This window comes from Pyrus communis, chromosome 5 (assembly GCF_041283825.1).
Source record: "Pyrus communis isolate YQ-2024b chromosome 5, ASM4128382v1, whole genome shotgun sequence".
NCBI lineage: Eukaryota > Viridiplantae > Streptophyta > Magnoliopsida > Rosales > Rosaceae > Pyrus > Pyrus communis.
Window position 1 is genome coordinate 19,316,163 of NC_142569.1, and position 14,389 is coordinate 19,330,551.

At 38.5% G+C, this 14,389-nt stretch overlaps 2 protein-coding genes across 2 annotated transcripts; both read right to left on the reverse strand.

Moving 5' to 3' along the window:
* Positions 1-4,787: 4,787 nt before the first annotated feature.
* On the reverse strand, positions 4,788-7,527 carry LOC137726829 (pentatricopeptide repeat-containing protein At2g29760, chloroplastic). The gene has a single exon (XM_068465784.2). It carries the CDS (start codon positions 7,134-7,136, stop codon positions 5,232-5,234), a length of 1,905 nt encoding a protein of 634 aa, XP_068321885.2. The 5' UTR covers positions 7,137-7,527; the 3' UTR covers positions 4,788-5,231.
* A 361-nt stretch (positions 7,528-7,888) lies between these two features.
* On the reverse strand, positions 7,889-11,664 carry LOC137725570 (uncharacterized). The gene is made up of 5 exons (XM_068464299.2): positions 10,729-11,664; positions 9,912-10,379; positions 9,214-9,591; positions 9,063-9,130; positions 7,889-8,326 (listed from the first exon to the last, which is right to left on the reverse strand). The coding sequence occupies exons 1-5, from the start codon at positions 11,365-11,367 to the stop codon at positions 8,116-8,118; spliced, it is 1,764 nt and encodes a 587-aa protein (XP_068320400.2). The 5' UTR covers positions 11,368-11,664; the 3' UTR covers positions 7,889-8,115.
* Positions 11,665-14,389: the final 2,725 nt, after the last annotated feature.

Consider the following 14,389-nt stretch of genomic DNA (forward strand, 5'->3'; position numbering starts at 1 on the left):
CTGCCTGGGGTTAGGCAATATTGCACGCAACTATGTTGGTCCGCCTAAGGCCCACCGCTAGCCAACCACATTCACCGTTACAGTTGGTCACTGGATATGAGCCTGACGTCTTGTATTTACGTGTGTTTGGATGTGCTATTTATGTGCCAATAGCACCGCCACTATGTACCAAAATGGGTTCTCAAAGAAAAATGGGAATCTATGTCAGTTATGATTTACGATCAATTGTTTTCTACTTAGAACCCTTGACAGGAGATCTTTTTACCGCACGTTTTGCGGTTTGTCACTTTGATGAGATAGTTTTCCAGTCACTAGAGAGAGATAAGTATGCTAAAGTTCCTGTAAAACGTTGCAAATTGTCGTGGTATGCTCCCACTATGTCTCATTTAGATCCCCACACTACCCAGTCTGAAACTAAGGTGCGACAAATTATAGATCTTCATAGCATTACTCAAAGCATACTGGATGCTTTTAATGATCTAGCAAAGGTGACAAGATCACATATACCCGCTGCAAATGCACCTACAAGGATAGATGTACCTGCGTATGTCCACAACCCGCTTAGGAAAGCTGGACTGTCCCCGAAGGTGGGGGGGCCGCACCTTCCACGTGGCAAGGTACATTAGTGGCTAGCCAATCATCTACTCCGACCCTAAAGCATGGCAAATCCTTTGGTTCGAAGGATTCACAACCTTGGAAGAGGAAAATGGCACCAACTAGTGACCTTATTTTGAATCCGACCATCACTCATTCATCCGTTCCAACACATGAGGTTATTCTAGATTATGGTGATGCTTCAGATGAAACATGTTGACCTACCGAGAATCGCGAGATTTCGGTCCACTACGCAGTCTTGGATGAGGTTTAGAATAGGAATGAGATGATCGTCGATGATACATTTGCGTACTTAATAGTTACTGACATCATGCTTAGCGATGACATTGAACCACATTATGTCAATGAATGCTGACGTAGAACCGATTGGTCAAACTAGAAATAAGCAATCCAGGTCAAACTCGATTCGCTCAAACATAAAGTGTTTGGACCTATCGTTTCTACACCACCACGCGTGAAGCCCATTGGCTACAAGTAGGTTTTCATGAGGAAGTGTAATGAGAAGAATGAAATAGTGCGATACAAAGCACGCCTCGTATCGCAAGGCTTCTCTTAGTGCCCTAGGATTAATTACGAGGAGACGTATTCCCCCGTAATGGATGTTATAACGTTCCACTACCTTATCAGTTTGGTAGTTTCCAAAAAACTGAATATGCAGCTCATGGACATGGTAACCGCGTATCTCTATAGGGGTCTACATACGGAAATATACATGAAAGTTCCAGAAGGACTTCCAATGACTGGTTCAAATAGTTTTCAACCACAGAACACTCTCTAAATTAGGTTGATGAGGTCACTCTACAGATTGAAACAATCCGAGCGGATGCGGTATAACCATATGAGTGAACATTTGACAAATCAGGGTTATGTAAACAACGAATTATGCCCATGCGTATTCATAAAGAAGTCACATTCTGGATTTATAATCGTTGCAACTTATATCGATGACATGAACCTTATCGGGACTCTCGTAGAGCTTGAGGAAATTGTTGTACACTTGAAATTGAAATTTGAGATGAAGGATCTTAGGAAAACTCGATATTGTCTCGACTTAGAGATCGAGCATTGTTCGAATGGAATCCTAGTACATCAATCGAACTACACCCAAAAGGTGTTGCATCGTTTTAATGAGGATAAAGCGAAGCCTTCAAGTACACCCATGGTCATTTGGACTCTAGATGCTAAACAAGATCCCTTCATCCAAAGGACGATGAGGAAGAGATTTTGGAACCCGAAGTTCCTTACCTAAGTGTAATTGGGGCTTTATTGTACTTGGCTCAGTGCACTAGACCCAACATCTCCTTCATAGTTAATCTTTTGGCAAGATACAGCAATATGCCCACACGTAGGAATTGGAATGGTGTTAAAGACATTTTTCGCTACCTCAAGGGTACTACGGATTTAGGCTTGCTCTATACCCGTAAATCTTCTAGTGTTGCTACCCCCTATGGTCCTGGAATTGATTCTCGTCTTGTTGGTTACGCAGATGCTGGATATCTATTTGACCCACATAGGGTACGTTCTCAAATGGGTTATGCCTTAAACGTTGGAGACACCGCTATATCTTGGAGGTCTATCAAGCAAACGCTAGTTGCGACTTCGTCAAACCATGCTGAGATTCTCGCCCTGCATGAAGCATCGCGTGAATGCTTTTGGCTGAGAGAAGTTATGGAACATATTCAAAGCAGTAGTAGTTGTACATCAATCGTTGACTTTCCTACGACAATCTTTGAAGACAATGCAACATGTATCGAGCAGTTAAATAAGGGATACATCAAGGGAGACAACACCAAGCACATAGCACCGAAGTTCTTTTACTCACACCAACAACAGCAGCATCAGAACATTGAAGTCAAGCAAAGCCGTTCCCAGGACAACCTGGCTTACCTCTTCACCAAGTCGTTGCCCAAATCTACTTTTCAGAAGCTTATCCAAGGAATCGATATGTGTAAATTATTTGAGTTGAATCGCTTGTAGTTCTCGTATTAACAAATTATGTCTAACTTAGGGGGAGTATCTAGAAGAATACTTATTTGATCTTAATGTACTCTTTTCCTACGATTGGGAGCATTTTTCTCACTGGGTTTTTGCTACTTAACGAGGTTTTAACGAGGCACCCATTATAGGATGATCATACTTCGTTGAGTTCACTACTTTCGTCTTGTTGGATGTTTGTTTTAGACATTATTCATACTTCTCACTTTTCTCCTTAGTCCATGGGGTTTTCCCCATGCCTTGGGTTTTACCATAGCGAAATTTTGTGAGTTTTACTACAAATGCATACTATCTTAAGTTTGAGACTCGCTTTCACCCATCGTGCCGATGACTTCATCAACTATTCTACCTTATCTGCTAAAGATTTGATGCTTTGTTGAGTATTTACACGCTCAAGGGGGAGTGTTGCAATCATATTTAGAATAGGAATGTGATTGTGTAAATCCTAGTAGATATAGGAATGTATCTTATATTCCTATTAGGAGTTGATTACCTATTAAATGTTGTAATTCTAAAGGGAAAGGTTTTTACCTATCCTACTACTATAAATAAAGGCACAATAGGGTGATACAAACACACCTCACAATTAAATCACTCTCTCCTCACTCTAATTGCCGCCGGCCGCCTCTCTCTCTCTCTAAACCCTAAAGATTGTTCAATCAAATAGGCATACAACAATATTATGGTTTTTTGTTAGGGAATTTTTATTTGAACCCATGTAACCACTTTTTACACCTAACTTAAATTTTAAATGTTAATTGTCTTTTTTACCCTCTTGTACAATTACCATCAAGTATAAGATGAAACTAATAATAAAACTAAAAATTTCTCAAATAAACCCACACACTATAATTAAACCCCTACCATCACTCTTTTTTATCTTACGTTCGTTCCGGCTAAAACCCTAATAACTCTTGTAGAGAAATACGAGTTTTTTTATTTTTATTTTTATCAATGGATGATGACCTTGAAGTTTTAATCCCTTGCCAACATGGATTTATCGATGAATGGTAATTATATGCCTCTTGAATTTATTGATCCTTTGTCGACATGGATATATAGAGAAGAATTCCCGGAGACTATCAGACCTGATCTAGGTCGTGGAGTTGAGAGAGTTGCCACCTCACCTCCTTAAATGTCTACTTGCATTCACCTACTTGAAAGACTATTACATCATACCACCCTAACCACCAAAAGTTACACTTTAGTCAGTTCAAAGAATCATAGAGCCATGAAAAAAGCGTAGGTACTATAAGCGTAAATACATGGTTAGCCTATTTTATTTTCATTATTTCTAAAATCTATACCCAGATGTATCACTAAAGTAGGAGGAAACAAATTGGACATGGGACATCTCTCTTTCCTTCTCCTTTCAATGCTTATTACACGAACAAATTATGTGAGCATCTTTAGAAACACCATCTGTTAATTTCTCCTAGGTACTGTAAAGTTGTGCCGGCATTCTTTAAACAAAAGTTGTTCAAATATTCTAACATATTCTCAACAGATTCAAATTTTTCAAGAACATATTGGAGATCTATCTCCTTTAGCGCACAAATACAAACTTCAGTAAAAAAATTTCAATTGGGATTTCGTTTTTTAAATCGGTACAAAGATAAATTTACATTTTGAATTGGGTTTGGGAGGGTAGTTTAGGCAATAAAATTGGGTTTAAAAAGATATTAATCCTTTAATTAAAAATAACATGGGTGCAAAGAATAAGTTATGTGTAAAAAGAGGTTACAAAGGTTTAAATAAAATTTCCTTGTTGGTTAAAGTAAACTTAACCCAACCCATTTTCATTAAAGCTCCCCATAAAAAGATGCATTTTTACTCACCACCATAACTATGATGTATGCTCATCATACACCTAATCATTTGTCATGTGTCCTTTCACTTAGCTCTAGTAGTTAACTTTCACATTAAATGTTACTTTTTTAATTTTGAAAAAAAAACAAAAAAAAAAACTAAGATTTAAGCGAAAGGACATGTGACAAATGATTAGATATATAGTGAGCATACACCTAAGTTTAGGTCGGTGAGCCAAAATACTCCCATAAAATATGTTTTCATTTATGCCCCGTAACTCTGTAAGCAGTTTGGAAGGATTTGTTAATGAATTTGGACACTGGAAAACTGAGACTCGAGTTTTAGGGGGTTAAGTTACAAAATTTGAGTTTCAAGGAATTGAGGTCGGACTTAAATTGAGTTTCAACAGGTTTAGATGTAGTTAAGCCTTTCACTATACAATCATTTTCCATCATAAAACACGAAATTCTCATTAGCGGAATAAAAAAGAAAAAAATTGCTGAACACCAAAGTTGGCCTGGGAAGCACAGTTCCTTCAGAAGGGGAGGATCTCTTTCAACTTTGTGAGACTGCTTGTTGGATTGCAATGTAGTGGTGTCACAAGGTAGAATACACACACCAAGATGATACAGAAGAGGAGGCACATTGATCATTATTTTTCCCTTTTTTAATAAATGATGTTGAGGGAGGAAGGATCAAGTACATAACCGCGGTAGTAAGCATAAATACTCTTAATCACTTTAGTCACAAATCTGTTGCACGAGTTTATTCGAACGCAGAAATCTTATTTTCCTTGGGTGCTTGTGAACTCCCTAAAAACTTGCTATCTTCATTTGCTTCACCAATCCATCTAGAGTATTATATATGATCTCAACTTGAGGATGTGAAGGGCACCCGACAACAAATTCTTGCACAACACCATTGATGCTGATCCAACTACAGCCGGGCTGCTTGGCCACCCCCTTCTCCCTCATAAACCGCCGCAACCCAGAGACATCGCCCCATCGATGATCAGATGCCAACGTATTAGCTAGCATCACAAAGCCTCCAGAATTCTCAGGATCCACTTGAGCCAGTCTATTGGAAACATATTGAGCCAAATCTACTCTAGAGTGGAGTAGGCAGCCGCCGAGCAGAGCACCCCACACAAGACTATTAGGCTCAAAGGTCATGGAATTTACAACATCCAAAGCTTCTTCAACTAGGCCTACCCTTGCAAGGAGATCAATGTAGCAAGCATAATGTTCTAATTTCGGATAAACAGAAAATCTTGAGGTCATATCGTTAAATATTTGACGTCCTTTCTCCGATAAACCAGAGTGGCTACATGCACATAAGGCACCGAGGAATGTACCCGCATTGGGTTGCAAACCAAACTCTTGGATTTTAGAGAACAGCCTCAAAGCCTCCTCTCCTTCACTGTTAACCGCAAGACCCATGATCATGGCATTGAATGAAACAATATCTTTTGTATGCATCTGATCAAAAACTTCTTTTGCCCTCTCCAAACTCCCGCATTTTGAATACATGTCGATCAATGCTGTGGCTAGAATTCTGTTTGACCGAATTACACCCTTGCTTCCTTCAGAGTTCAGGTATTGGTGAACCCATGAACCAAGGTCTAAATCGCCAATTTGAGCGCAAGCTGAAAGCACGTTAACCATTGTAACATGGTTAGGCCTATAACTGGGATTTTCTACCATTAAGCGGAAAAGACTCAGAGACTCCAGAGGACAACCATTCTGAACATATGCACCTATCACGGCATTCCAAGCAAGCACGCTTCGCTTTCCATTATCACCAATTTCATCAAATCTTTCCCTACTTTTCTTAACCTTTCCCCATTTCCCATACAGATATACAAGGACAGTGTTGACAGAGTCGCAACCAGAATTCTTAGTGTCAACATTATCGATAACATCGGACAGGATCTCAACCCATTTCTCAACTGCAACCATCTCAAGATTCGAACACGCTGACAAGACGCTAACCATTGTATCATCTTCTGGCCGCAAATTTTCATGAACCATCATTAAGAAAAGCCGCAACACTTCCTCACTCTGACCTGACTGAGCATAACCCGCAATCAACGATGTCCAACAGTAAACATCACCCGTCTCAGGCATTTCATCAAACACAAGACGTGCAGAAGCCAAATCTTTAAGTCCGCGAGCATACACCGCAAGCAGGCTATTGCAAACAAATGTATTGCAAAGAAACCCCATTTTCGTAGCATGGGTTTGAATTTGTTTGACATAACGAGGGTTTTGGGTGCGAAAAGAGGCCTTGAGAAGGAACGAGAAGGTGAAGTCGTTAGGCAAAAGAGAGATCTGTTTTAAGCATTTGAAGAGTGAAAATGCATGGGAGAAGAGACCCTCTTCAGCCAAGACCCTGATGATTGCATTGAAAGAGAAAATGTTGGGTTTTCGGAGCTGACGAAAGACTCGGAGAGCGAGGTGAGACGGGTAATGGCCGATGAGGCGAGTGGCGATCAGGTTGTCCTGGTGAGCGCCGAGCTGAAAGACATGAGCGTGGATTTGAAGGAGACGAGGGTGTGAAATACGGCCCTGTAGGGAAGCAGCTAAGTCGGCGGAGGGATTGGGTAGTGGATTGGGTGAGAGTGTGTGGAGAAGATGAAGAGCAGATTGAGATGATGAGCAGAAGCAAGTTCTGAGCTTTTGAGGAAACGGAAATTGTTTCAGGGGTTGAAGAAGCATAATCTGAGTCCCCTGAAAGTGTTTTGCTTCCACACTTGGAAGTTCTCAGCTTTTGAAGGAGATAGCAAGAAATCAAAGCTTTTCTTCGTAACTGCATACGAATCAAAGATTTGTGTGAGCTCAAATATTTTCGAAATTACACCTAATTAGAAGAATATAAACATTATTCCTCGTAAAGCAAGAAAAACAAAAATACAAAAAAAGAAGGAGAACATACACTTTATCCCCTTTTGAAAAAGAAAATACAAAAAAAAAAAAGAGGCCCTCTAATATAAAACCTAAAAGGTAAAAACCTGCAAGACAAGCTACAAAACAAAAACGGAAAATTCAATAGATTAAATAAAAAATAATCACACATAAAAAAAATGGAGACAAACCGGTACACCGCATGCCCAATAAATCTGAATTCAGAAAAGGAAGAATCTTGGGCAGCATGCCAAACAAATGAAGACGATAGAAGTCATAAATTGACTAATTTGTCAACACCAGCATTCCCTTCTCGAAATGTATGAGAGCATCGGAATACCATGTGCTACAGTCGGAATAACATGATCCCACTCGACATAGAAGAGTGGTTGATAGGCTCGTGTATTTCATTGATCTCTTGGTAATCAACTGGTGGATGCTGTAAATTTCTTGGAAAACTCATTGATCTATTGGTAATCACAGAAGCAAGCTTGTGTTGCTCAGTCATCGGCAGAGTCGAATGCCAAGCTAAGGCAACTGAATTTTTAAACCTTACATGGTTGACATAGATAAAAGTCTTTCGATTCAAAATAATAAAAGCTTCGACCATATTCCGATTAACTAAACAACAGCACAAGTTTCTCGACATCTCTAGGGTTAGAAAAACCTATTTTTACAAGCACAAAGATCTAAACACATCGTAACCCAGACGTAAATGATACAGAAACTGATGACTCGTGACGTGAATCTGAGTAAAGCTTGAACGAACAAGAGAATAGAGGAATCAAATCCGCTAGCCAGACAAGAAAGACATGGCTCGCCTAAAATCCAAAGATTTGAGAGCTGACCCAGGAAAATGCTTATCAGGAACCCATAATTCTCCATTTCGTGGCAGCAGTATTTGTCGCTGGCTACTCTTCTTGGCTTCTGCACAACTATTTCCTGATGGAACTTCTTGTGTTTTCTTCACAAACTCAAAAAACTCCGCTACTTGTCGAGCATACCTTCAAAATCCGAATTGCAAAACAAATTATTATGGCAGTTAAAACAAACATGATAAAGATGTATCAGCACAGCGCTGATACATAACACAGACCAGCCCTAATATGTAAAAGGTGATTATTGTTTTAGCCACCTGACCATGTCAATAAAACTGGTAAGGAGGTAATTTTCTTAAGCATTAGCACAATCCCGTAATGTCCTCCACAAGAATGTGACGGGGTTCAGAACGTCTACTTCATGCTGACATTTCTCACTATCTCTATCAGAGAAAAGTCCTACCGACAGCCAATATTAGAATGCGATTAGCCCAACAAAGGCCAAACACAACACATTTGAACTGTTTCTGTTTCAAGATTTCAAGCAATTAAATCAATTTAAGAGCATATGGATACTTTGATATACATGAGAAATATAAATTAGACATTTTAACTGCAAGTGATGCAATCTGTATATAAGCCTACACTTATCACATAACAGTTAAACCAAATCAATACAATGATGTTTTTGAATGATGAGCAAAACAAACTTAGCAACCACATTACTTTGGGACATGAAGTGTTTAACTATTAATAGTACACACGAAGAATGTGCAACTTTGAGACATAAAGCAGTCATTCCAAACAAGAATATAACAAAGCTTATTTCCACAAAAAAAAAAAAAAAAAAAAAAAAAAAAAAAAAAAAAAGTCCGAAATAAGTAAAATTCTTGTGCAAGCATTTCAAGGATAGCTATCTTACTGCCTCTTTGCGTCAATGTCTTTGTTAAAATCAATGTTTGGCTCACAGTCAAGAACCAAAGCAGGAACCTGCAGACCATTGAAGAAAAAGGAATCATATTATCAGGGAGATGAGATAACAGAAGGTCAACCAGATTAATTGAATATGATACCTTCTGAATGCTTGAATGCATATGATCGCCCTGCAAATAGAACACACGGTCCCTGATATCAGGAGGTAATCCGCTGTCTATGTTCAAGGCAGGCTTACTAATGGACAATACACCGTGATTGCCACTCTCAAATGGGAAGAGCCAGCTTTCATGCTTTTCATGTAAACCGCGGAGATACTCTAGGCTGACTTGATCTTCCTCTGCTCTCTTGCGTAGCTTCATTCTCTGGTGACAAGTGTCAGGACTTGCTCTAAGATATATGAAAGCATCAGGGACAAGCCCGGGCAAGGATGATACAACTGGGTCAAACCATGAGTCATAGATACTGATCTCCATCTCATTCATCCATTTCGCTTCATGAACCGCTCGAACAAAAACCTTTATTATGTAACAATGAAATAAATGCATGAGCCTTGAAACTTTAAGTCAGGTTTTGGTTCCCCTTGAATTATTAACCAAAAGGAAACTAAAAGAAATGCAAAGTTTCAATTCCATCAATTTTGGTCACAGCTGAATTTAGACGAGGTTACAAAAATTCAAAATCCATTTCCAAATAAAACAGTTTTTTTCCTACTCTTAATGGAGGGGCATTTACAGTGAGTTAACAGTTTTTCCCAACTCCATGGGCAAATTCATAGAAACAAAGATGCAGTGATCACACTGAGTTAAAAGTTACTGAAAAAGAACAATACACTTACCATCCTGTCACTAAAAACACTCCTTTCCATCAACCGGAGGGGCTTGATACCACCAGAGGATTCTCTCTCCTGCATCAACCTTGTAACAAAAACATAATTCTGGAAGGTGTAGGCATATCTCTCTGGATGAGCATAGAAAGCATCCAATATATTAAAATGGTCGGGTCCAACATCCTGCCACTTATTAATTGGTTCTGGAACCACCTCAACAAGGTCTCTTAACTCAAGTGTTTCATTTGCTATTCTCTGAAGAAATGTTGACTTTCCAACGCTGATATTTCCTTCAACGCAAAAAGTAAGTCTTTTCTTCTGCATTAGCTTTGGTTCCGAGTTAGAGATGTCCTCTTTTGACTCTTCATCAACACTATCTTTAATATAAGTAGTAATACTCTCAGCATGGTTTTTGTGGATGATTCCTACAGAACTTTGTAAGAACTCAACCATCTTCTCACTAGATTTTCCAAAGAACTGCAAGCAGCAGCCCAAAAACTCTTGTCATTATAGATTCGAAGGTATCCATATGCCAAACATAATGTAACTATTCCTTCTATTTGAGGAAAAAAAAAAACTGGTTTCTTTTCGGCTTCCAAAATCCATGTTACACAAACATAAGCATTCTAAATCACCATAACTCCCGAAATACTCAGAAAGGGTTGAATTATCTAGTCAAATTCATTTCAGAAGTCTGAATTTTAATGTTCGCAGTCTAAACCGCTAAAAATTCAAGAGCAAAATTATCATCAATTCCAAAACCCCAGTGCAACAAGGCATAACATTCACAACAGAAAAGCTTGAGAATCAGTACAATACACAATACCTTATCTCTATACAATTGCTTGAGCTCGGCAACTCCCCCAATACCCTTTTCCACCAGCTTCCTCAAGTTCCTTGGCCCCACGCCAGGAATAGCCAACAAGTCCGGGTTTCCGGCCAACAAACCACCGTCCACGGAGCCCCTTTGTCTCCGACTCAACCTATTCGGCTTCTGCTCCCCCGAACCCTTTTCAGGGTTTTCACCAGCGCCACTGCCCAAACCCTCAAAACCGTCTTCTAACCCCCCGCAACTCTCGGCAGCGGAAACAGAAAATGACCCATCAGAGCTCGTATGCAGCCACGCCGGGCGGGACCCCAAGCCCGAGTCTTTAAGGACAAGCCAAGCCCGGGACGGGGATCTGCCGCCCACAGAGACAGGGCATTGGCAGAGGCCGCAGTTGAAGCGAGAGAGGGGAGTACTGGAAGCGGGTTTGTTGTGAATAGTAGCGGCGAGGGCTGAGCCCGAGACGCCGGCGGCGGGGGTAAAAGCTGCGGTTGCAGCAGTGTGCATTCTTGAAGGTGAGTCGGTGAGAGCTTTGGATAGAAAGTTTGAGGCAAAGGGGATAGGATAAGAAAGAGGGGCGGCCTTAGGCGATGTGCAGTGAATGGGGCCTGATGAGCTTATGCGCAGCAGTTTCTGCATCACTACTAAGCATTTCAGAGTCTATTTTCTTTCTTTGTCAGAGGGAAAGAGGGGAAATAGGACGAGACGCAGAGAGGGTTTTGAGGGTTTTTGAGACTGAGAATTTGGGGAATATTATTTTAGGGTTTATTAATGTAAGGTTTTGTTTGCAGTCATTGATTATTGATGGAAAGGGGGTTTGTCTTTTGGTCTGTCCGGCCGCTTGGTGCGGTGGGCTGTGTGTCACGGACTTGGGGACTAGGGTTTTAGCTGCAGCGCGAGATTTTACGGTGTGAGGACAACCCGGTCTGTTACATCAATTTATATTGGAAATTTGAAAATAAATATTCATTCAATTGTATGATGATATTTAGTGTATCAAATTGTGTTTCTGATACATTGAAAATTTTCTCTAGCAACATAAGCTTTTCATTTATTTTTTTCTCTTTTAGTTTTTAAATAATAGACTTGATGGAACTTCATGTTTATGATTAAAACAGTTAAATTGACGAAATTTCATGTATATGATCGGAATCGTTTACATTATAAATTTATATGTAAAAGTCACCTTAACAAAAAGTAAAAAATATATGAAATCGTTTAGTCATCGAATAATATAAAAACAAATTATTAGTCGGTACAAGTATTACAAACCGTTTATTTATTTACTATAGTTGACTAAGTAAACGAACTTAGATTTGATTTCTTTAGATAATTTTTATAGAATGATTTATAGTATGAACTGTTCCAACTATAAGCACAAAATTCTGTTAATCGATCACAAAGTATTTTGAGTAAAAACTCCTCAATTTAAGGAGCCAAGTTTTTTTCATTTTTCAAAAGAGTGAAAGAAAGAGTATTTACCTATATGCATTTTCCATTAAGAACAAAGTGAAAATTTATTTTTAGGAGTGGGCAAAGTTTGGTATGGTTCGCTATTAAAGATAATATAAGTGTAGTAATAAAAAGTTTGCATCGATTGGGTTGATTTGGTATTAGGTTTTATTAATTATATGAGACCGAATCATGCCGATATCAATTGTTTTGGTTAGGAAGCAAGTTATATTTCCAAACAATTATAGAAGCTGTTCATCTATTAAAATACAAACACAAATAGATTCTTGAAATGTGTTCAAGTTACAGTGACATACAACAATGCAGAGTTTCACTATATTTTGCTTCATTCATCACACGTATATTTAGCAAGTGTGATTTCAACAAACTATGGGCTCATTTGCAAGGTTCTTTTAAAAAAGCGTTTTGGTGAAATTGATTTTGGATTTGAAAAGTAATTTAAGTGTCTTTTGAAAGAAGCACCAGATATGTGTTTCTTACATAAAACACTTAAAAGTACTTTTTCAAGTTCCACTTGTAAAAGAGTACATGATGATACTAGGAGATATGATGAAGATAATCATGCTTCAACTTCTAGAGTCCAAAGCCAAGATTTGGAACCACGGAAGAGTAAAAGAGAAATTTGCAAAGGATTTTGGTCCTGATTTCCTCACTTTTCTAAATGAAGAAGAGCGTCAAACTTACAAAGCTGCATTAGAATCCTCTGAAGCACCTTATTGGAAAGAAGCTATTCAAAGTGAAATGGAATCCATCATGCAAAATAATACATGGGAATTGGTTAATTTGCCTCCTGGAAATAAACCAATAGGACACAAATAGATTTTCAAGAAGAAATTGAGACCGGATGGTACTATAGACAAGTATAAAGCTTGTCTAGTTGCCAAAGGGTATCGTCAAAAAGAAGGACTTGACTATTTTGCCACTTATTCACCCGTAACTAGAATAACATCTATAAGGTTATTAATAGCTATAGCATCCGTGTACAATCTCAAGATACGTCAAATGGATGTCAAGACTACATTTCTAAATGGTGAATTAGACGAAGAAATATATATGGAACAACCTAAAGGTTTCATTGTCAAAGGTCAAGAAAAGAAAGTTTGCGAATTGATTAAGTCATTATATGGACTTAGACAAGCTCCTAAGCAATGGCATGAAAAATTAGATCACAATATGATCACAAATGGATTTGTGATCAATGAAAGTGATAAATGCATTTGTGTTATGCAAATGAAAAATGCTTGCGTTATTGTATGTTTATATGTTGATGACATGCTTATATTGGGAACAAACAAAGATGTGATTAACTCCACAAAGAAAATGCTAAATTCTAGCTTTGATATGAAAGATATGGGAATAGCTGATGTGATTCTTGGAGTTCGAATTCTAAGGAATTCAGATGGATATGTCCTAACTTAATCACATTATGTTGAAAAGGTTCTAAAAAGGTTTGGACATTATGATTGTAAACCTGTAGTAACTCCATTTGATCCCATTCATAAACTTACTAAAAACAAAAAAGAGAGCGTATCTCAATTGGAGTATACCCAAGTTATAGGTTGCTTGATGTACATTATGAATTGTATAAGACCTGATCTTGCTTATTCAATAAGTTGACTAAGTTGGTATTCAAGTAATCCTGGAAGAGATCATTGGAATGCTTTAATAAGGATATTAAGATACTTAAAGCATACAATGAACTATGGTTTGCATTACACTCAATATCCCCTAGTATTAGAAGGATATAATGATGCAAATTGGATTTCAGGGAGCACAGACAGTAAATCCACAAGTGGATATGTATTTACACTTGGTGAAGTAGCTGTGTCATGGAAATTGTCTAAGCAAACGTGTATAACACGTTCGACAATGGAATCAAAGTTTATAGCCTTAGATGCAGCTGCTGATGAAGCTGAATGGCTTCAACATTGTGATATTCTATTATGGCCCAAGCCTGTGATTGCAATATGTATACATTGTGACAGCATAGCTGCACAAGGTTGAGCCAAAAACACTGAATATAATGGGAAGTCAAGACATGTAAGGCGACGACATAGAACCATTAGGCAACTACTCAAGAATGGAACTATTTCCATTGACTATATTAAATCTATGGAGAATATTGCCGATCCTTTGACAAAAGGCCTATCCAAGGATCAAGTGACATTTATATCGAGGGGAATGGGTT

What these genes read in the sequence shown, in the direction of transcription:
- LOC137726829 (XM_068465784.2), bottom strand. Translation starts at nt 7,136, where the DNA reads ATGCTTCTTCAACCCCTGAAACAATTTCCGTTTCCTCAAAAGCTCAGA.
- LOC137725570 (XM_068464299.2), bottom strand. Translation starts at nt 11,367, where the DNA reads ATGCAGAAACTGCTGCGCATAAGCTCATCAGGCCCCATTCACTGCACA. An exon ending in AGCAATTGTATAGAGATAAG is followed by an intron (nt 10,380 to 10,728) that starts GTATTGTGTATT and finishes TGCTGCTTGCAG; the next exon opens with TTCTTTGGAAAATCTAGTGA. An exon ending in GTGTTTTTAGTGACAGGATG is followed by an intron (nt 9,592 to 9,911) that starts GTAAGTGTATTG and finishes TACATAATAAAG; the next exon opens with GTTTTTGTTCGAGCGGTTCA.